The sequence below is a fragment of the Diaphorina citri genome, unplaced genomic scaffold (genome assembly GCF_000475195.1).
Source record: "Diaphorina citri unplaced genomic scaffold, Diaci psyllid genome assembly version 1.1 scaffold1552, whole genome shotgun sequence".
Classification (NCBI taxonomy): Eukaryota; Metazoa; Arthropoda; class Insecta; order Hemiptera; family Psyllidae; genus Diaphorina; species Diaphorina citri.
Window position 1 is genome coordinate 30,814 of NW_007378978.1, and position 21,932 is coordinate 52,745.

The 21,932-nt window shown below is 36.8% G+C and overlaps 1 protein-coding gene across 1 annotated transcript; it reads left to right on the forward strand.

The window, feature by feature from the left end:
- The first annotated feature begins 1,864 nt into the window (after window positions 1-1,864).
- Window positions 1,865-12,999, forward strand: LOC103516361. Its single transcript, XM_008481326.2, has 4 exons — window positions 1,865-2,271; window positions 10,729-11,895; window positions 12,337-12,589; window positions 12,703-12,999. Exons 1-4 carry the CDS (start codon window positions 1,865-1,867, stop codon window positions 12,913-12,915), a joined length of 2,040 nt encoding a protein of 679 aa, XP_008479548.1. The 3' UTR covers window positions 12,916-12,999.
- Window positions 13,000-21,932: the final 8,933 nt, after the last annotated feature.

Here is a 21,932-nt window from a genome sequence, read left to right on the forward strand (position 1 = left end):
GTGAAACCATACACCCCATTGTCGAAACTCATTTAGAATGGGACTCTCAGGTAATGGGGTGGTATAGAAAGTGATGGGGTGGGTAGGGTATACATGAGGAAAGGAGAGTTCAGGTGTGGGCACATAATTTAAATCCTTTTGTTCGGAAATTTACTGCCAAATGCCTCTTCACTGCTTTACTGCTAGGTGATAGAGACAATGAAAATATGTGTTTGTTTGAAATGAAAAGAAGGGGAAAGTAGAGAGAGAGAGAGAGAGAGAGAAAGGGAGAGAGGAAGACAAACAGACAGAAAGCTTTCAGCTTTTGTAAAACTAAACAAAGGCATGCCTGAGCAGACTAGCCGACATCAACGCTAAATACATCACACCTGGTCAAAAACACTAAAGAAGCACCACATACCCCATTTACAAAATACAAAAATATTATTTGTACTGTTCCTGTGTTTAAAAAGCTTTTTAAAATCCCAGAATGGGCGGTAGGTAGGGAAAATTTCAAATGTAATTTGTTGAAAAGGTTCAAGAAATGTTAGTTTTGGATTAAAAACTCGCTGTGTGAAAACACCGAAACACTGTTTAACCCATTTACAAAATCCAAAAATATTATTTGTAATGTTCCTGTGTTTAAAAAGCTTTTTAAAATCCCAGAATGGGCGGTAGGTAGGGAATATTTCAAATGTAATTTGTTGAAAAGGTTCAAGAAATGTTAGTTTTGGATTAAAAACTCGCTGTGTGAAAACACCGAGCCATTTACAAAATACAAAAATATTATTTGTACTGTTCCTGTGTTTAAAAAGCTTTTTAAAATCCCAGAATGGGCGGTAGGTAGGGAATATTTCAAATGTAATTTGCTGAAAAGGTTCAAGAAATGTTAGTTTTGGATTAAAAACTCGCTGTGTGAAAACACCGAAACACTGTTTAAATAATTAGAAATTATTTTTTATGACAGTGGAAATATGAAAATGAAAACTAACTTATAAAATACTAAACGAAAAGTTTTCAACATAATTCTATTTGAGTTTGGAAACATTTTTTGGTTTGAGTAATTTTTGCAGTTCCTTTTTCTTCTTCTTTATGCGAAAAAAAAAGTTAATGTAATTAAATTCATTGTTCATTGTTGAATCATTTTTCTATTTCCGTAGCTATTATTTATTTTTGTACGTTCCAACGTTTGCTTTTCTTTCTTTTAACGCAAAATGAGTTTTTAATTTTTTGGTATTACTTAGAAATTTAATAGTGTACTTCGATAAGGAAGGAAACACTTGATACAAAAATATCTAATAACAGTGGGTCTTACAAAACTTTCTACCACTGCATTTACCGTGGTCAAACTGTTAAAGTTAATGTAATTAAATTCATTGTTCATTGTTGAATCATTTTTCTATTTCCGTAGCTATTTATTTTTGTACGTTCCAACGTTTGCTTTTCTTTCTTTTATCGCAAAATGAGTTTTTAATTTTTTGGTATTACTTAGAAATTTAATAGTGTACTTCGATATAGAAGGAAACACTTGATACAAAAATATCTAATAACAGTGGGTCTTACAAAACTTTCTACCACTGCATTTACCGTGGTCAAACTGTTAAAAGTTCAGTCTAGAAATCGAGCATAACCACTCTAGTATACCTGCGTTTGTGTAGCTAACAAGTTGTTGTCCCTTAGTTATGAGGTGATGCCCTGCGGAATATTCATAACATAATCATCAGAATATGAGTGGATCCGTTTGGAAGTTCTGCTTCTACACTGGCACTTTCAACTACAAGTTGAACGAGGAGACCAACACTAACCACTCTTGTATACCTGCGTTTGTTGTCCGTTAGTTATGAGGTGATGCCCTGCGGAATATTCATAGCATAATCATCAGAATATGAGTGGATCCGTTTGGAAGTTCTGCTTCTACACTGGCACTTTCAACTACAAGTTGAACGAGGAGACCAACACGTATGAGCTCTCCTACATCGGTATGCTCATCAACCTCTGCTCCGCTCTCAACATCTTCACCACAATATCCAATTGGGCATTCATTCAGAACATCTCTGATCCCAAGTTCTACTTCAAATTCGCCCTAATCTTCCTTCTCAGCATCTTTAGATTGATGAAGTCCAGCAAGAGGCATTCTTTCTTCACCATGGAACATTTCAGTGAAGCTTGTAACGGGAAGGACTTCCATAGCATTCATATTGCTTGCGTTATGCTTATGACTTCTCTCATGGTGGAAGGGTTCATCTTTCCATACCAGAGATTTCAAAAAAAGAACCAGTGTAAGCGTTTGTTGTAAGACTGGTTAGATTTGTGTTTACGATTGTGTGTCCTAGTGTAGTTACTTGGTGCAAATAAAATTATGCGAATAACATTAGTAGAAAAAATTTAAAAAATCAAAAAGTGATTTTGGGGGCCAAGGTACAACCAGGCACCCTACCTACAAATTGAGTATAGGTACAAACTTACAAAGTACAAAGTTTTCTTTCAAATTTCTTCGGGTAAAACTTTCGTTTTCCCAAAATTTCAATATTTGAATACCGACGCGATGTCGAGGTTATTGCCAGTAGCTTTCATCATTCTCAAGTTGCCTTTATGTAAGGATGGAAGAAATCAAATAATTACCACGAGAAAACTTAATTATCTGCCCAAGGGAATTCTAAAAGTTACCTAAAAGTATTCCTTAGAAAGTATTCTTTAAGGTGGTTTGTTTCGGGCTTCATTCGCACTTGCTAAAGGTGTAAGTTCGCCATGAATTAGATTGTTTCTACTTAATTCGTTCACGGGGAAATCGATAGCTTTTTGTAGGACACTTTTAATTTGTCAAAATACGTCACTATACTTCAATAGAGACAACTCTCTCTCTCTCTTTCTCATTCTCTATTCATCTCCCTTTCTCTCGTTTTCTTTTCAATAATAATTTTTCTACTACTGTGAATTCGTTATTCAAAAGGGACTGTATATCCCCGGTTCTCAATGAATAATGAAAAAAATATTTTCTTTTTTTCTTTCTCCATTTCTCTTTCACTTCTATTCTACTCTCACGCTTTTTTTAAGGTACTTTGTTTCGGGCTTCATTCGCACTTGCTGAAGGTGTAAGTTCGCCATGAATTAGATTGTTTCCACTTAATTCGTTCACGGGGAAATCGATAGCTTTTTGTAGGACACTTTTAATTTGTCAAAATACGTCACTATACTTCAATAGAGACACCACCCACTTTTCAATTCCCTGGCATTACCCCCATCTTACCCCTTTCCTCCACCTTACCCCAGGCATCATTACCCCCACCTTACCCTACATAGTTACAAAACTAAGTAGAAACATCAGAACCAATCAAATTCAAATTGAGTTTCTTACTTTCCCAGGTAAGTATATACCGTCAGTTAGGAGCTAGTTCGCTGTTGCTGCACTATAATTTTCTTGACGCCCCCCTGGTGGGGAGCCCCCCCCATTTCACCTCCTCCCTCCCATTACCCACCCCTCCCACGACAAAATACAAAACAAGTAAGTATACCTACCTACTTTACATTTGCTTTTATTGCATCTCTTCTCCTCTTGCTGCAATTGTTTCTTGATTTATTCACTTAAAACCAAATCAATAATTAAATTTTATTCTTGCACATTACAATTTTTGTTTGGACTTTTTAGTCCGTCCTTCCTTTATTATTACAATAGTAATAAAAAGGTATAAGGGACGGACTATTGTATTCGCCTTGGTTTTTTCTATTAATTAACCTTAATTGATGATGAATAAAAAATATTACTCCTTTTTTTTTGCAATCTGTTTCCTCACAAAAGATTGAGCCTATTAATTAACCTTAATTGATGATGAATAAAAAATATTACTCCTTTTTTTTTGCAATCTGTTTCCTCACAAAAGATCGAGCTTTTTTTTATTGCATCTCTTCTCCTCTTGCTGCATTTTTTTCTTGATTTATTCACTTAAAACCAAATCAATAATTAAATTGTATTCTTGCACATTACAATTTTTGTTTGGACTTTTTTTGTCATCATGAACAATATTTTTGCTCGATTTTCTTTTTATTTCTCAATATTACAGTCGGTAATCTTTTCTTTGTTTCAGGTAAATCCATGTTATTTGTTAGTTTTCAACATCAATTCTAGAATTCTAGATAGATAAGGAATCCTGGTACGTTTGTATTGAGATTTTTTTTTTTTTTTTTTAAATTGTTAAACGGTTTTAACAAATTTCATCAAAATTGGACACACCATCCGAGAATCGCATATAGTAAAACAAACAGATTAAAATTTGTCGAACGAAGACCTAGATCTCACTTCGTTCGTTGAAATGGTGGAGTTGTCTCTATGTAAACAAGAAACGAAGATTTTCGAGCAGGTATTTAGAAAATGCCCGAAACGAAGCGAAAACAAAAGCTTGAGAATTTCGAATCAAAGCCACCAATGGAATGGCAAGATGGTTTTCCCTGTCATCTCTAATTAAAACCTAGCGCTCAAACTGTTTGCTGCGACTAAACACCGGGAGACAACAACAAAATGGAGATGATGGTTTTCCCTGTCATCTCTAATTAAAACCTAGCGCTCAAACTGTTTGCTGCGACTAAACACCGGGAGACAACAACAAAATGGAGATTTCTTGGGACGTAAAGTAATTTACTTGAGCACACAGCAGTGGTTTTGGTGTGCTGAAGCTTTTAATTACAATTCACACCTTCAACATCAGTCAGCATGAATGTAAACATTAATCTTAAGATGAGCTTGGAAGCTTGGAACAGGCGGATGCATTATTTGTAACGAGTCAGAGTCTGTCTGATACAGGGTATACCGTCTTCTGCCTCGTATTGTTAGGAGAAGAGGAGATAGAAAGGAAATTGTAATGCGACTGATAAGGGATATCATCATGGTAATTGTGGAAAGCAGACGGAGAAGACATCTTAATTTATGCAAAGGAAAAGGTATTTCGGGAATAAAGCCTTCAGGCCTCAGTGACGACTAGTTACTAGTTACTTATTCATTTGATGCAGTGGTAACCCTCCTCCTGCTTGCTTTTGAGGATTTCGTTCATACCCATCCCAGAGAGAATAAGGACGACTAGTTACTTATTCATTTGATGCAGTGGTAACCCTCCTCCTGCTTGCTTTTGAGGATTTCGTTCATACCCATCCCAGAGAGAATAAGGTTATGCTTGGGTATCTGTTGACACACTGTATAACAAACGAGCACCCCCGCTTGACAACCTGTATACAGAAGTACTTTTAGCTACACAACAATTTCATTGTGTTTACACACACCCTGGCTTTCAAATGTTCACACAGGATGATTTAGAAAAGCAACTTTTTCAGGAAGAAAAAAAGCTAGGGAAAATATATTGAGGAAAACGACAAAAGATAAATGTTGGAAAATATCAACATAATAGTCAACGCTTCCCTGTATTCAAAATATGTCCTTGGAAGAGACTTTTCTTGGTGAGGATGTTCATGTTTACGTTTTTTTTATCGTCGTTTGAGAAACAACAGCGCCCAAAAACATTTTTGCTTTGTCTAAAGGCACCAAATTCAGTTTGATGAACTGTCTAAGTGAAGTGAAATTTGCGGTTTTCTTATAAAGATGACCTGGGCTGGGCAGTAAACACTAAATTCAAATTCTGGTAGTACACAATGTATAGGAATTTTGTCAAACACTTTGCACTCAAGTGTAGAGAATTGCGTCAGGATTCCAAACATTTAAAGATTTCAATGACCTAAAAATCTCATTTTCCTGAAAAAGTCGGTGTAAGCGCTATTGCTTCATAAGTTAAATATGTTTATCTACCCATTTCAACATGTTTATACATATTTGTATAATATCTATTTCTGTAGCTTATACTTCTACATTTATGTATAGCTTATTCTACATTTAGGTATGTGGCTTACTTCTACATTACAGTTATGTAGCTTACATTACAGTTATGTATTATTGTTTACACTTTTTGTTGTGTTGTTTATCGTTGTGAAAAAGTCGGTGTAAGCGCTATTGCTTCATAAGTTAAATATGTTTATCTACCCATTTCAACATGTTTAAACATATTTGTATAATATCTATTTCTGTAGCTTATACTTCTACATTTATGTATAGCTTATTCTACATTTATGTGGCTTACTTCTACATTACAGTTATGTAGCTTACATTACAGTTATGTATTATTGTTTACACTTTTTGTTGTGTTGTTTATCGTTTCATCACGTCTGAGTGGATCATGTGTTGTCGGAGATGTTTTCATCTTTCGCGAACATTGGAGCTGTTTTGGTTTTGTTGCCTCCACAGCTGACATTTTGTGTAATTGGTTATATTGGAATTTGGAATTCTATCACTCGCGTATAGGTACACCAACTACCTACTGTTCAATGATCATTTTTTGGATTTTGTCCATTCCATTTTCCAGTTGATTGACATTACCATATTCATGGAAATTTCCATTGACTATCACTCGCGTATAGGTACACCAACAACCTACTGTTCAATGATCATTTTTTGGATTTTGTCCATTCCATTTTCCAGTTGATTGACATTACCATATTCATGGAAATTTCCATTGAAGCTTTTATTTACTATAGTTTCATGTTTCAAGGGTCTGCAACCAAATACCTACATTGGGTTCTTAATATTCTTCTTTGTTCTTCGCATTCTTCTTTGTTCTTCACAATCTTCTTCGTTTTATTTTATTTACTATAGTTTCATGTTTCAAGGGTCTGCAACCAAATACTACATTGGGTTCTTAATATTCTTCTTTGTTCTTCACATTCTTCTTCGTTTTATATTATTTTGATACCATTTCTTGATGAACTCGAGTTTCTTGAAATGCAATAAGTAGGTATTTGTAGAACTATATACTGATGCGAACCTTCCATGATAGAAACTGCTTATTGGAAGAGTTTTAGGAGTACTTAAAGATACAAAGAGACACAGAAACATACACAAGAAATGGAGTGTATCATCATAACCACCTGGCTCTAAATAGGTCTAACAGTAATGCTCACTCGTCTTGCAATGAAGACCAAGTTGTGTCAGGATTGTTCTAGCAAAGGGACAAGTCAGAGCGAGCTATGAGGAGAAAACGAGATATATGAAAAAGGAGGTAAAGGGAAAAAAGGATAAAAAGGACGATTGAAGGAATAAGATCGTAGCCGTGGAAGCTTGGAACATGCGGATGCATTATTTGAAACGAGTCAGAGTCTGTCTGATACAGGGTACCGTCTTCTGTCTCCTATTGTTAGGAGAAGAGGAGATAGAAATGAAATTGTAGTGCGACTGATAAGGGATATCATCATGGTAATTGTGGAAAGTATACGTAGAAGACATCTTAATTTATGCAAAGGAAAAGGTATTTCGGGAATGAGAAATGAAATTGTAATGAGACTGATAGGGGATATCATCATGGTAATTGTGGAAAGTATAGGGAGAAGACATCGTAATTTATGCAAAGGAAAAGGTATTTCGGGAATAAAGCCTTCACAGGCTTCAGTGACGTCTAGTTACTTATTCATTTGATGCAGTGGTAACCCTCCTCCTGCTTGCTTTTGAGGATTTCGTTCATACCCATCCCAGAGAGAATAAGGGCTCGCATGACTCTACGTAGTGAAGAGTGCAGAGTTGTTTGTAGAATAGAGGCCACAGGTTTCCCACGTAATGGTCCATCCATTTTCCATATTTAGACACATACTCCATATCCTCAGTGCCAGGTAAGAACAATGCCCGAGGTCCACATTCGAATTTAGGCGATGAAGTTACAAATTTCCTGCCTCTCTCGCTCCTCCACTGCCGAAAAGAAAATTCATGGGAGTTAAAATTGTATTTATTACAATTTATTTTCGCAGGAGAGAGAAATTATGTATTTTGAAAGGAAAATAGTTAAAAGGTAATTACTAATTTTCATAGAACTTATTTACCTATAGAAAAACAATTGGTTAATGTAATGGAAATTGACTACCATTTTACAAAGAAAATTAATCATCTCTGTACAAAGCTGAAAATAGAAATGTGTTTACAAGGAGAAAAAACTGCCCATCTCTCTCTCTCTCTCTCTCTCTCTCTCTCTCTCTCTCTCTCTCTCTCTCAATAAAAGAACCCTTATTATCCCGAGTTATACTAACACAGAGTAAAGTTCAAAGTGCTCAGCGCAGTAAAGTGTTAGAACTTTCAAGTGTGGGCTGCTTGGGTTCGACTCCCAGAGTGCCATCTTGAGGGATTAATATTTGAGAACTTGAGAAATATTTGAGAATTTGAGGGATTAATATTTGAGAACTTGAGGGGTTAATAAGCTTTCCTTGTAAAATGCTGCAGTGCAAAAAATGCTTCCTTTTTTCAGTAAGCATTTTAGTTAAATCCATGTCAAATGGGTGCAGAATAGGGCAGACAGTGTGTCTTAGTTAACCCTTGAATGCACGGGGTCATTACATTTCCATCCTCCGTTATCAAGAATAATTCCCTAGAATTTTTTCTATCCCAGGCTTCAAAATAAGCATCTTATGTAGGTGGCTTTTAACTCTTCCTTTGCGACGAGTCATCAATGTCCGGAGAAACGCGGTTCAAAGTTTAGATTTGCTATTGACATAATATTATAGACATCATTTATTTTAGATATGGCTATTTCAATTAAAATTTATTTAAAAATGGTAACAAATTCCTTGTTATTGACCCTTCTCCTCCCTTCATCCCTTTTCTTTGAGGGAACATAAAGCGGTCAGAATATTGGGGGACTCTAGAAAAGAAGGGGAGAGAGTAGAAGGAGACAAAAGGGGAGGCAAGGCCTTGCATGCCAGGGTTAAAATCCAGCGTCGCCAACTGACTTTGAAAGTTTCGCCAAAGATAAACCTCCTCGCAAAGTTCCAGCATATTCTGCGTCATAAAAGTTATGACAATTTATATCAATCCTCCCTCTATTCACAAACAACATTCATTTTCCTTCTATATCATCTTTAAACTTCTAGTTTTTATTATGATGCAAGCAGAGAATAACTGGAAAATGTTCCATCCTCCGTTATCAAGAATGATTCCCTAGAATTTTTTCTATCCCAGGCTTCAAAATAAGCATCTTATGTAGGTGCCTTTTAACTCTTCCTTTGCGACGCGTCCTCAATGTCCGGAGAAACGCGGTTCAAAGTTTAGATTTGCTATTGACATAATATTATAGACATCATTTATTTTAGATTTGCCTATTTCAATTAAAATTTATTTAAAAATGGTAACAAATTAATTGTTATTGACCCTTCTCCTCCCTTCATCCCTTTTCTTTGAGGGAACATAAAGCGGTCAGAATATTGGGGGACTCTAGAAAAGAAGGGTGTCTTGCAATGAAGACCATCAAGTTGTGTCAGGATTGTTCTAGCAAAGGGACAAGTCAGAGTGAGCTATGAGGAGAAAACGAGATATATGAAAAAGGAGGTAAAGGGAAAAAAAGGATAAAAAGGACGATTGAAGGAATAAGATCGTAGCCAGATGAAGGGGAAACGTGATAAAGGTAAACTGGAAGTGTAAGTCGTAAGAAGTAAATTTAATGTAATGGCGAATAAGGTGCATAGTGAAAGAGATGAAGAAGAAAATGAAAAAGTAGATGACTTGGAGGAGGAGGGATTCGACAAGGAGGAGAAGGATACATAAGGAGATTGAGGGGAAGGAGATCGAGGGAAGGGACAAGGACTTTGAGGGGAGGGACAAGGATATTGAGGGGAGGAAGGAGGAGATTGAGGGGAAGGAGAAGGAGAAGTTTGCGGAGGGAATACAATAATTATGTACACCTGTGGTTTTGAATTATGGGAAGCTGACATTATTAACATTTCCCAAGTACTCCGAATGACTTTTCCGCCAGGCCGTTTTTATTTTCCGCCATTCCCTTGCACCGTCTCTTCCCACCGTTCCTTCCTCGTCCTGTTTCATTCTCTGTCGCACACACTTCTCCTCGGTCGAGCCTGTTATTAATTTTTTGTAATGAATTATACGCTGCTAATGCTTGTACAGTTTCTTCTCTTCCCACCGTTCCTTCCTCGTCCTGTTTTATTCTCTGTCGCACACACTTCTCCTCGGTCGAGCCTGTTATTAATTTTTTGTAATGAATTATACGCTGCTAATGCTTGTACAGTTTCTGTTCCGTTGCACCGTTCTCTTCCCACCGTTCCTTCCTCGTCCTGTTTTATTCTCTTTCGCACACACTTCTCCTCGGTCGAGCCTGTTATTAATTTTTTGTAATGAATTATACGCTGCTAATGCTTGTACAGTTTCTTTTTAATTGGATTTCTCTATTTTTTCTCCCCTGTTCTTTGTTGTAAAGAAAAGTGGATGGCAATTTTCTTTCAAAGACATGTTTACACTCTGTGAGCGTATATAGGTAACGGTTTGGTTTAGTACAGGCACTGTAATATTATGTTTCCATTGCTTCCTTTATGGTTAGCTCAATGTAATACAGTTGTAATTTGTTCTTGGAATCTAATAACACCCTTCGAAGTGTACGGTTTAGTTTAGTACAGGCACTGTAATATTATGTTTCCATTGCTTCCTTTATGGTTAGATCAATGTAATACAGTTGTAATTTGTTCTTGGAATCTAATAACACCCTTCGAAGTGTTTTATTTGATTTATTTTCTTACTGGCCGTGAGATTTTAATGTTATTGCTCACAGTCGATATACTACTGGAACTATAACAATGTTAATAGACTCGCTGAAAAGCATTGTGAATCTTTTTAATTTATTCTAAATTCTATAATTGATAAGCTATGAGTTCGTTCAGATCCCTTTTCAGTGGAACAAAATCAAAACCATCTCAGCAAACATCAGGTCATGCAAGAACCACATCATCTGCGTACACCAAATCAAACACCACGCATACAACCAAGTCCACTGGACATGGAAAATATCAAATACCTTTGGTGGATGCAAAAAAATTGAAAAAGAACCAAGAGAATCCAGAGAGCAATCAAAAAGCTAACACCAAAAATGTGTCAAAATTTCAACCAAAAGAAGAATCGGTTCATCTCTGTAATAAAGAATCTAAGAAACCTCCACGCAAGGAATCTAAAGATGTCAAAGCTGTTAAACTTGAGAAGTGGAAGTTTAGAAATGATTCTTCTCAAATACGGGATTTAATATCTTATGGAAAAAATAACACTAAGTCAGATCAGAGTAACAAGAAAGGACCTTCCATCAAAATTTCACAGCCTTTGAATATATTCCGTACACCAAAAGCTGCAATCAACCGAAGCAACGTAAAATATGGCAACAATAAGCGTTCACTTTATAAAACCTTGGACAAACATCATACACGTGCTAAGAGTGGAAAAAAACAGCAGTCTAGATATGAAGAATGTAAATATAGACGATTGAGTCTAAGAAAAATATTGAAATCATTCTCAAAAAGTCCACCAGGTGCAAAACTAAATGGTGCTGGACACTCTAGAATACTAAAGAAAGTAGACAAAGCACTAAGTCCGATTCGAAGGAAACAGAAAAGCGTCCAACAATGGCGAATGTCATTCCGGAAGACAAAACCGTTCGAAGAATTTAATCCAATGATAACAAAGAAATTGTTTTACAAAGACATGCCAAAGTCAAACGCGAATCCCAATTTCGTCCGTAGGAAACCTGAAACTGGATGCAAAAAGCGTCTTGCGCGACCCTGCACCTTGCGACATGAATCACTTATGAAAAAGGCACAAAAGATGTTGAGTAAAAGCAAAACCAAATCGAATAGAAAGGTGAAATCTATTGGAGGAACAGTTACAGGGTCGCTTTGTACATCATGCAGAGGAAAACTCAATGAGACAAGAATGTTCAGAAGTGACAATAATAGCATATCCGTATGTCATTGTAAACCATGTCACGAAGAAATTCCCAGTGTCAACAGGAATATCACTTTTTATAATGATCAAGGTGACTGTGCTGCTAAAAACATTGGTGCTATCAACAATAGGTATTATGAGCACCGTCCAAATAACTTCCATAATCAGAATCGCCTGTTTTCCAAATTATCGCCACACAGCATGATTAAATTCATAAATGACCACTATCATTATAGTGGAAGTGACATTTCGAAGCTAACTTATGTAAATATGATACGAGACGAGACATGGCCTTTTCTTATGCTCTCTCTCTCTCTCTCTCTCTCTCTCTCTCTCCTTTTCTTATGCTCTCTCTCTCTCTCTCTTTCTCTCTCTCTCTCTCTCTTTCTCTCTCTCTCTCTCTCTCTTTCTCCTTCCCTCTCTATCTATAAACTCTGAGGATAACCTCTCAACATGGATACTAAGTCACTATCCGTGGGATTTCTCTCTCTCTCTCTCTCTCTCTCTCTCTCTCTCTCTCTCTCTTTCTCTCTCTCCCTCAGATTTCACATTATTGGTGCTATCAACAATAGATATTATGAGCACCGTCCAAATAACTTCCACAACCAGAATCGCCTGTTTTCCAAATTATCGCCACACAGCATGATTAAATTCATAAATGACCACTATCATTATAGTGGAAGTGACATTTCGAACCCAACGTTTGGAGACGGACAACAATTTGGTACTCATATATCTCATAAAACCGAATCTGGAATCACTGACAGAGGGCGTGGTACTTGGACTGACGAGTTCCTCAGATACACTAGTGTACAACAGAAGACTGCTCCCACGACAATGAATTTCCAAAATACCTATCGACACAATCTCTTCGGCAAGTACAACTCGAGTTATGACCCAATGGCGTTCACGGATACATCTGGTTTGACCTTGAGAAGTCTCCCACGACAATGAATTTCCAAGATACCTATCGACACAATCTCTTCGGCAAGTACAACTCGAGTTATGACCCAATGGCGTTCACGGATAGATCTGGTTTGACCTTGAGAAGCAAGAAGAGTACCGTCTTCCCAAGTATCTCTAGCTCCAGACTGTCACCAAATGATACCACCAGACATCAGCAGGGTACAGAAACGATTCAAAGTTATTAAACAAAGTCATAAAAATAAAGCGATATTAAATGAAAATACCCTAAGTGTACAATGGTTGCTTCTCGAAGATATTATGGTCGACTGACTATATCGTATAAATATAAAGGCAATCAATAAACTGCTACTTGTCAGTGAAACGATTCTTTTCCGCCGTGAGGTTATTCTCTGCAGTTGCGGAAAGATAAAGCAGCACAATAAAAACCATTGGTTTGTATAATATATCTAAATTTTTTTATAATAAAACATTACTTACCTCGAGCGTTTTCACAATATAATTCTCAACGATGAAAAAACAAATGAAAATCGAAAGAGAAAAAGCATTGAGAAAAGAGAAGAAGCAAGTTTTCTATAAAAAAATAAACACAACTTGATTCTGTATTACATGAACAATATCCTCAATCCGCAGCTAAACAGAAAGGAGCGGATAAAGGAAAGAGACAGGAAGGGAAAGGAGGAAACAATGTTAATTTATACCATTTAAAAAATAAGCAGACATACATTGTGCTCAGCAAATAGAATAAGAGAAGCGAAAGAGAAAAAAAAGTGGAGGGGAGGGGAATGGAATAAAGGAAATGCTGAGAGAAAGAAAGGAGACAAACCAGAGACATGCGGCTCTTTGTTATCTAGCTTGAGATTGTGCAACCATTGTTGCCAAAATTTATTGTCACTGAAATGAAATGCTGCTTGTGGCCTATTCCTCGCATGACTCTACGTAGTGAAGAGTGCAGAGTTGTTCGTAGAATAGAAGCCACAGGTTCCCCACCTAATGGTCCATCCATTTTCCATATTTAAAGATTTAAAATACAATCGACTAATCGACACATACCCCATATCCTCAGTGCCAGGTAAGAACAATGCCCGAAGTCCACATTCGAATTTAGGCGATGAAGTTACAAATTCCCTGCCTCTCTCGCTCCTCCACTGCCGAAAAGAAAATTCATGGGAGTTAAAATTGTATTTATTACAATTTATTTTCGCAGGAGAGAGAGGCCACAGGTTTCCCACGTAATGGTCCATCCATTTTCCATATTTAGACACATAATCCATATCCTCAGTGACAGGTAAGAACAATGCCCGAAGTCCACATTCGAATTTAGGCGATGAAGTTACAAATTTCCTGCCTCTCTCGCTCCTCCACTGCCAAAAAGAAAATTCATGGGAGTTAAAATTGTATTTATTACAATTTATTTTCGCAGGAGAGAGAAAAAGCTCAGAAAAGTTTCCTTCTCGGAACATTTTTATCACTGAGTTTCGCCTGTGCTGCACAGTGGAAAGATTATACAATACGACCTGACTCCAATGCTCCAATCGTCTACTTCTACTGAATTAAAAGCTTTTTAGAAATTTTCTCTGAGAGTCAGATTTTCACAAAAGTTGTGTTTCAAGCAATAAATATGATTGTATGTAGTTTCACCCGTGGAATCCAAAATCGCGCGACGTTTGTCGCGCGACGTGACCTGTTTCCACTTGCAATTAAAAAATATTTTTAATTTATTTATTTTTTAAGCTGTGTATTCAACGTGATATAGGGTGATGAAAATTATAAAAAAAATTAAAATTTTATTAAAATTAAAACACTCCCACTCAGAAATTTTCTCTGAGAGTCAGATTTTCACAAAAGTTGTGTTTCAAGCAATAAATATGATTGTATGTAGTTTCACCCGTGGAATAGTGCAACACCCGTGCTCGAACGTTTTGAACAATCCGGGACCAAAGCGTGACTGACTATAACCAACTGATGAAAGCTAGTTTTCAACGATTTATTCTATTCTTCAAAAGGCTTTGCAACATAATATCTGATCGCATCTGATTTTAACAGTGTATACCTACTCCTATTAAGGTGGATTTCCACCAACGCGACCTCTGTCGTGCGACAAAATCGCGCGACAATGTCGCGCGACGTCACCTGTTTTCACTTGCATAGAAATTTTCGCTGAGAGTCAGATTTTCACAAAAGTTGTGTTTCAAGCAATAAATATGATTGTATGTAGTTTTGCCCGTGGAATAGTGCAACACCCGTGCTCGAACGTTTTGAACAATCCGGGACCAAAGCGTGACTGACTATAACCAACTGATGAAAGCTAGACTATTCATGATCATGACCGAGCATTACATGCTGTGTTGAAGCGACTACAAGAGAGAGGACTTACGCTGAACAAGAACAAATGTGAATTTTATTTGACGGAAATTAAATTCTTTGGACACTTATTTTCAGCTCATGCACATAATATCTGATCGCATCTGATTTTAACAATCTATACCTACTCCTATTAGATAAAAGATATATCTAAGGTATTCCCAAATGATGTACAGCAAGCTATAGCTTCAGCCATAAACTGATCCATTGCCTTTTCCCGTTCCTACGGGATCAGCCTGTATCATCCTCGTTAGATAAACGCAGCGCTGACCTTTTGCGAGGCTCACATTTTGTTATTAAATATGTTTATATTAGACATCCTAGGTTATAAAGTTATGAAATAGGTAACTACAAAATATATTACCTTTATATGATACAATGGATACACGTTTTGCTCTGGCGAAAATATTTTAATATTGGACGTCCTTCTTACCTGAATCCAGACAATGTGGTGAGGGGAAAATTGTTGAAACTGTTAATATACATAATAAAAGGGGCTATAATATTATGAACTTTACCCTTTTGACTTTTCTTGAGGTCAGTGCACAGACAGAAGTCCCTCGTGGAAACAAAACTCCGTAATTCTGAATAATGAAATTGCTCTGCATGCTACAAAGATAAGTTGTTAAGCTCTTTCCCATCGAACATTGGAATAGAGAGTTACGCTCTGCTACCAAAACTTTTCTATTTGTTCAAATGATGAACAAAGTGGGGGCGAAGCTCTCACCGCAAAACTTTCGACTCTTTAAACATCTGAAAAGTCTCTGTTTGTAACTTTGAATGATTTAGACATTCTGTTCGGACCATGACGTCACTAGTAAGTCTTCTCAATCTTTTGTAGGAAGGTTTTTGTTCTTCTTTCTTATTCTTCTTCATTTTCTTCTTCGCCTACTCCTCCTCCTCGATGCTTTCTGAAAAGACTTCAAAAATGAAGTGTTCCATTTATAAAAACAAAATTCGATTACCCGCAAAACTTTCGACTCTTTAAACATCTGAAAAGTCTCTGTTTGTAACATTGAATGATTTAGACATTCTGTTCGGACCATGACGTCACCAGTAAGTCTTCTCAATCTTTTTTAGGTAGGTTTTTGTTCTTCTTTCTTATTCTTCTTCATTTTCTTCTTCTTCTTCGCCTACTCCTCCTCCTCGATGCTTTCTGAAAAGACTTCAAAAATGAAGTGTTCCATTTATAAAAACAAAATTCGATTACTGATTGTCTAAAATTATTAGGGGGTATGCTGAACTCGTAATATGATTACTGGAGGCTGTGTGAGAAGTGTTGACTTATCTTCATCCTGTCAGCATATATTCCTCGAATTAATGTGAACTTACACAGAACCGACATTTTCGATAAATTTGGCTAAAACAACAGAACATTTTAAAAAAAGTTACGAAATAAAATTCGGAGAAGTATAAAATTCTGTTGCCAATTTGAATACATTATGGACGCTCTTCAGTACTTCTTTGTGTTTTGAATTGAATTTGAATTTATTTATTTTAAAGTGCATACAGTTTTGCCTTTAATATTATTTTTATCTCATGTCCAGGTGAGGGTGAAATTATTTTCATTCCGTTTCTTGGACTTGTTTAGGAACTCTAAGCTTTGTATGAGCTGATTATTGTTAATAATTATACTAAGTTGATCTTATGTGACCATATTTGGGAATGTGACTACTATTTTTGAAATGTTTAAAGAAATCTACGTTTACTGAACGGACAAGTGAGTTCTAACTTTTAACTTGACGAAATTTGTCTAAAAATCTGTTAGTCTTTTGGGGGCCCGACACGGATCTTTCTTCTGAGCGAGTTCTGCAGTTGACTGAACTACTAGTGACAAATCTATAACGGACAATCAGAAAATATTATCTACCTTGGGCCGAAAAACGGATTACTTTACAAACTACTAAAAAAATTACCATCAGAACGCCAAATTAAGTCACAAACGGATGACACTTTTTCCAAAGGCAAACCTTTCCCAGTCCACACACACATGTGTTGTGGCCAGTCGCTAATGTTTGGTTTGCTAGTTTTCGAAAATAAAGTTTTCAGTCTTCTCTGAATTTTCCTCCGAACCGAAATGTTGTTCTTTCCTCAATATTTAACATTGGCGCTCATTTCGCGCAACATTTCAGCTCAAGGTGTTCAAATTGATCCTGAGAAGATAACGTCATTTTGTAACTTACCACCTCCTACCAATGTTTCAGAAGTTAGGAGTTTGCTTGGTATGATCAATTATTGTAGCAGATTCATATCAAACTTAGCATCTGTAACACTCCCCATAAGAAATTTGACAAGGAAAGGTGTTCGTTTTCACTGGGGAAAAGAGGAAAATGATTCTTTCCTAGCACTGAAGCAACTGATGAAAAATAGTGTAATAAATGCATATTTTGATGTGAAGAAAGACACACATCTGATAGTGGATGCTGGTCCACACGGTTTAGCTGCTATTTTATCCCAATATGACGAAGGTAAGCAGAGCTATAATATTGTTGCATGTGCTAGCACCACTCTGAATGATGTGCAAGTAAGATACTCACAGATTGAGAAGGAGATGTTAGCTGTTACGTGGGGTGTTGAAAAATTTGATATTTATTTACGTGGAAATACTTTCACAATACATTCTGACCACAAGCCGATTGTTTCTTTGTTGTCAAATTGTAAGCAATCAATGTCGGCTAGATTAGAGAGACTGATTTTCAAACTCCAAGGGTATAATTTCCAAATTCTACATACACCTGGCTGTACTAATCCGTCGGACTATATGTCACGTCACCCTAATGAGATTATTTGCAAAAAGTTTCCAGAAGAACAATTTGTCAATTCAGTGACTTGTGCTGCACTTCCGAAATCCTTGCAAAGAGAAGAAATAGCAAGTTATTCGATGAAAGATAAGCTTATACTTCAAATTATTTCAGCCTTAAAGTCTGAAAACGAGAATGTGTGGAATACTCCAGATTTGAAGGTATTCGCTAAAATGAAAAATGAGTTTACTGTTACAGAAGATGGTATTCTGCTACGCGAGAGAAGAATTGTCGTTCCCAGTGCACTTCAAAGTAAAGTTGTTGAGATGGCACATGCTGGTCATCAGGGTTTAGTGAAAACCAAACAGCTGTTGAGAAGCAAAGTATGGTTCTGTGGAATGGACGGTATGGTAGAAAAACTCATTGAGAATTGTTTGCCTTGTAAGTCAACTTATTGTCAAATATTTCCTGAGCCACTGAAGCCGACTGAACTACCAAGTGGCCCTTGGAAGGAAGTAGCAATTGATTTCGCTGGTCCTTTCAATAACAATTACTATGCTTTAGTCCTAGTGGATGAGTTTTCACGATACCCTGTAGTGGAAATTGTGCCAAATATTCAAACGTCTACAGTGTGTCAGAAGTTGGTGAAGATCTTTGGTATGTTTGGTTTACCTGATTCTGTGAAGACAGACAATGGTCCGCCGTTTAATGCTGCTGATTTCACTTTATTTCTTAGTGAACGAGGTTGTGTTCATAGGAAAATAACTCCTTATTGGCCTCAAGCAAATGGTATGGTAGACATAAGCTATCCGAGAGACAGTGTGAGGGTTCTGGTCACTCAACTGTTCATTTGCATACGTTAGGGTCAAAATATTGTCATACTGGTACGTTATTGAGGGGCTTTTTTGAAAGAAGATCCTGTCCCTTTTTCAAGAGAACGGCTTTTCCTACCTACTCGTATAATGTTGCATTCCCATCGCTCTCATCATCAGATGGGCGAGACACAATAGGTACTTCCCATTTAGGTATTGGGCTATTGGGTCAACACGAGAACACCAGAAAGTAACCCTTTGGAATAGGACTCTTCCAGGGGAACCCTACCACAATAAAAAGAAAGTCACCAAAAAAGTAATCGATTTTTTTGTCGATTGTGGGATCGAACCCGGGTAATTTTTTCCAACGAACGATTGGAACTTTGGGACACCTGGGGACAATAGAGGACAAGCGAAGGTTTCATTAAAAGCAAATCACGACTCACAACAAACCCAAATAGAAACTCACCCATTGAAACTTTTTAACTCGTTTATGCCAAAGCTCTGCCAAAGAACTTTCGGGAAAAATCATACAATATTTTCCTCCGAATTAAAATTATTAAATACTTGACAAATAAATTCCCCCCCTCTCTTCCCTCCCCTTTTCCACAAATTCCCAATCCTTCCCCTCCCTCCAATTTGAGTACCTAGGGTGGGGGGGGAGTTAGGCTGAAATTCGAAACAATTTGTTTTAATTAAATAAATTTCAAAACTCATTAGTACCTGGGTAGGAGCGGGGTAGGAGAAGGGTAAGAGAAGGGTAGGAGCGGGGTAAAAGAGAGGTTAGTTACAAGGTAAAAGAGAGGTAGGGACGGGGTAAAAGAGAGGTAGGGACGGGGTCAAAGAAAGGTATAGGGGGGAAGTGAATAGAAAACTTTGATTTCAGAGCCGTTTGCCATATTATTCAGGTATTGAACGTATATAGGGAAGGTTTTAGAAAGGTTTTACAGGAGTTGAGTTGTATTTTTTGTTTCCCATCAAAGGCAATTTTTACAGCACATCACATTTACAAAAATAAAATATGAATTTGAATTTGGAAAAAAAGCAATTTTGGGGAAATAACATATTGGAGTGTTTTGTTCGTGTGCACATGAGTAGGTACAGGAGCAATATGGGTGACAAACAACGAGGGTTAAATGAGCTAGGCTCTCTCTCTCTCCCTCCCTCTCCATCTCTCTCCCTCCTCTCCATCTCTCTCCCTCCCTAAAAAAACAATAGAAAACAAAAGGCCTTTGATTTTTTTTCTCATTTTGTTTTCATGGCAGAAAGTTATTTTCTCTTCCTAAAAGTTCTCTCTCTCTCTCCCTCTCTCTCTCTCTCTCTATCTCTCTCTCTCGTAGACTTTATTTACATAATTTTGTGAGTTTTCTCAAGGCTTAGTTGTCCTATTTTACTTTCTATTAACTTTCTTTTCCTTTGAATTATTTGTCCCTTTCTTCTCTCTCTCCCTCTCTTTCTCTGTCCTTCAACTTTAACTTACTTCTATACTTTTCCTCTCCCTCTTCTTTTCTCTCTCTTTTTTGTCTTGCCTTCTCTTTACGTTTCTCTTTCGTCTCTCGTCTCTCTTTTTCACAAACTCTTTCTTTTTGTCTTTTTATCTTCTCAATTCTCTCTCTCTCTAACTCTGATGCATTTAAGATGACCTTCATTTCCAAGAAGACGCTCAAATATTACATCATAACAAACCCTTATACAAGCCCACACAAGACAGGTACAGAACACCATGTAACAAAGGACGAAAACCACAAAATGCAGGTAATATTTCTGTCTAATTTGACATTGTAAATTGTCCAGTAGAACGAAGCCTCTACAAACTCTTCATACATAAACCTTTTTTTTTACCAATCCACTAAAATCCTTTGATCTTATAGCCAATTTACATGGGTTTCAAATGTTGTTCATCGATTTCGCTCTACAGTGCTCACCAAAATCCTTTCACCTTAAGTAATTTACAAAGGTTACAGGATATTTCAATCGATTTCGGTTGTCTTTAGTGTAGACATACCAAGGTACACAGGTAACCCACTATCACACACCAAGGTAACCCACTATCACGGTACCCAGTATACTGCTGTCTTACGAAAATTTCGCTTTCAGACACAAACAGAAGAAAAGGCTCTCAGACATTGGTAAACAGAAAGCCAAATGCCTGGTGTACATGTGTATACAAAGGCTTATGAAATTCAAATAGTAAAAGGAATAAGAAATCTTAAATCCAAATGACTTTCCAACTTTCAGTACGTACGAAATCTCTTATCTTTTTGACGTGACAGGGTTGTCATATCTATTCGTAATCTAATTTGGAATTGGAAATCCTTGGGGCCCCATTACCGAGATTATTCAGGAAACTTGACAACGTTGCAATGTCACAATCTCACATAGGTATCAGGAGAAGAGGGGGGGAGGAGGGTGGTATAATCTGATTTAGTTTGATGCCTCACTTATTGCTTACAGGGGGTAACAAAAAATGTTGGCCGGAGGCCCAAGAAATGGCTTGAACTTTGATACATGCTGCAGAACTGCCTGCAAGAGCGATTTTCTAGTGTAGGTAATAGGATTAGGTTGTGATGTTTAGAAATAGCTATTTAAATTTTCATAACGTAGCAAGTAGAGAGCAGAAAGGACATATCACAAAAATTTCGCAAATGTATCGTGTATCTACCTATCACATTTTTTTTTTTTTTTTTTTTTTTTTTTTTTTTAAGAGGTTTGACAGAGGAAAGTGTAACTGCTATGGTCTTATCGTCCCGAAATCGAAGAGAGAAGGAAGACAGAAACTTTGGATTTAGGCTCTAGTCCCAATCACAATTACAAATGAAGGGGCCACAATTTTTCCTCCCTTTACCCAGGTTTTCGTTCCCCAGACGGGTTTAGACGTTCCCCAAATCCCCAGTTAAACAAGTTCGACTGTACTACCTACATACTTAGTATGATACCAGAACATTTATTTTAGATATATACACAATTATATTTATGTTCAGTTAATACGTCACAAACGTAATACGGATAAAATGGGGGTTAGATTTATCCTTATTCTGAGGACCTCTGTCCTAAATTTTTTCTAATCCTTTATACTTTCGTTGTACCCTACAAAACCCTTTACACATGCATCATACTTTTATGTACTTACCTATCTTCCGACCTATATTCCTCATGTGTACTCGTACACAGCACCTACACATAGCTAGGTATAAGTTTGAGATTTGAATGTACATTATCGTCCGATAAGGAGCAAAACCGCCCATCAACCACTTTGAAATATTTCAAGAGAAGACGAAAAAAAAAATCTTGAATATTACTAATTGTTATTTATTTCTTTTTAATTTA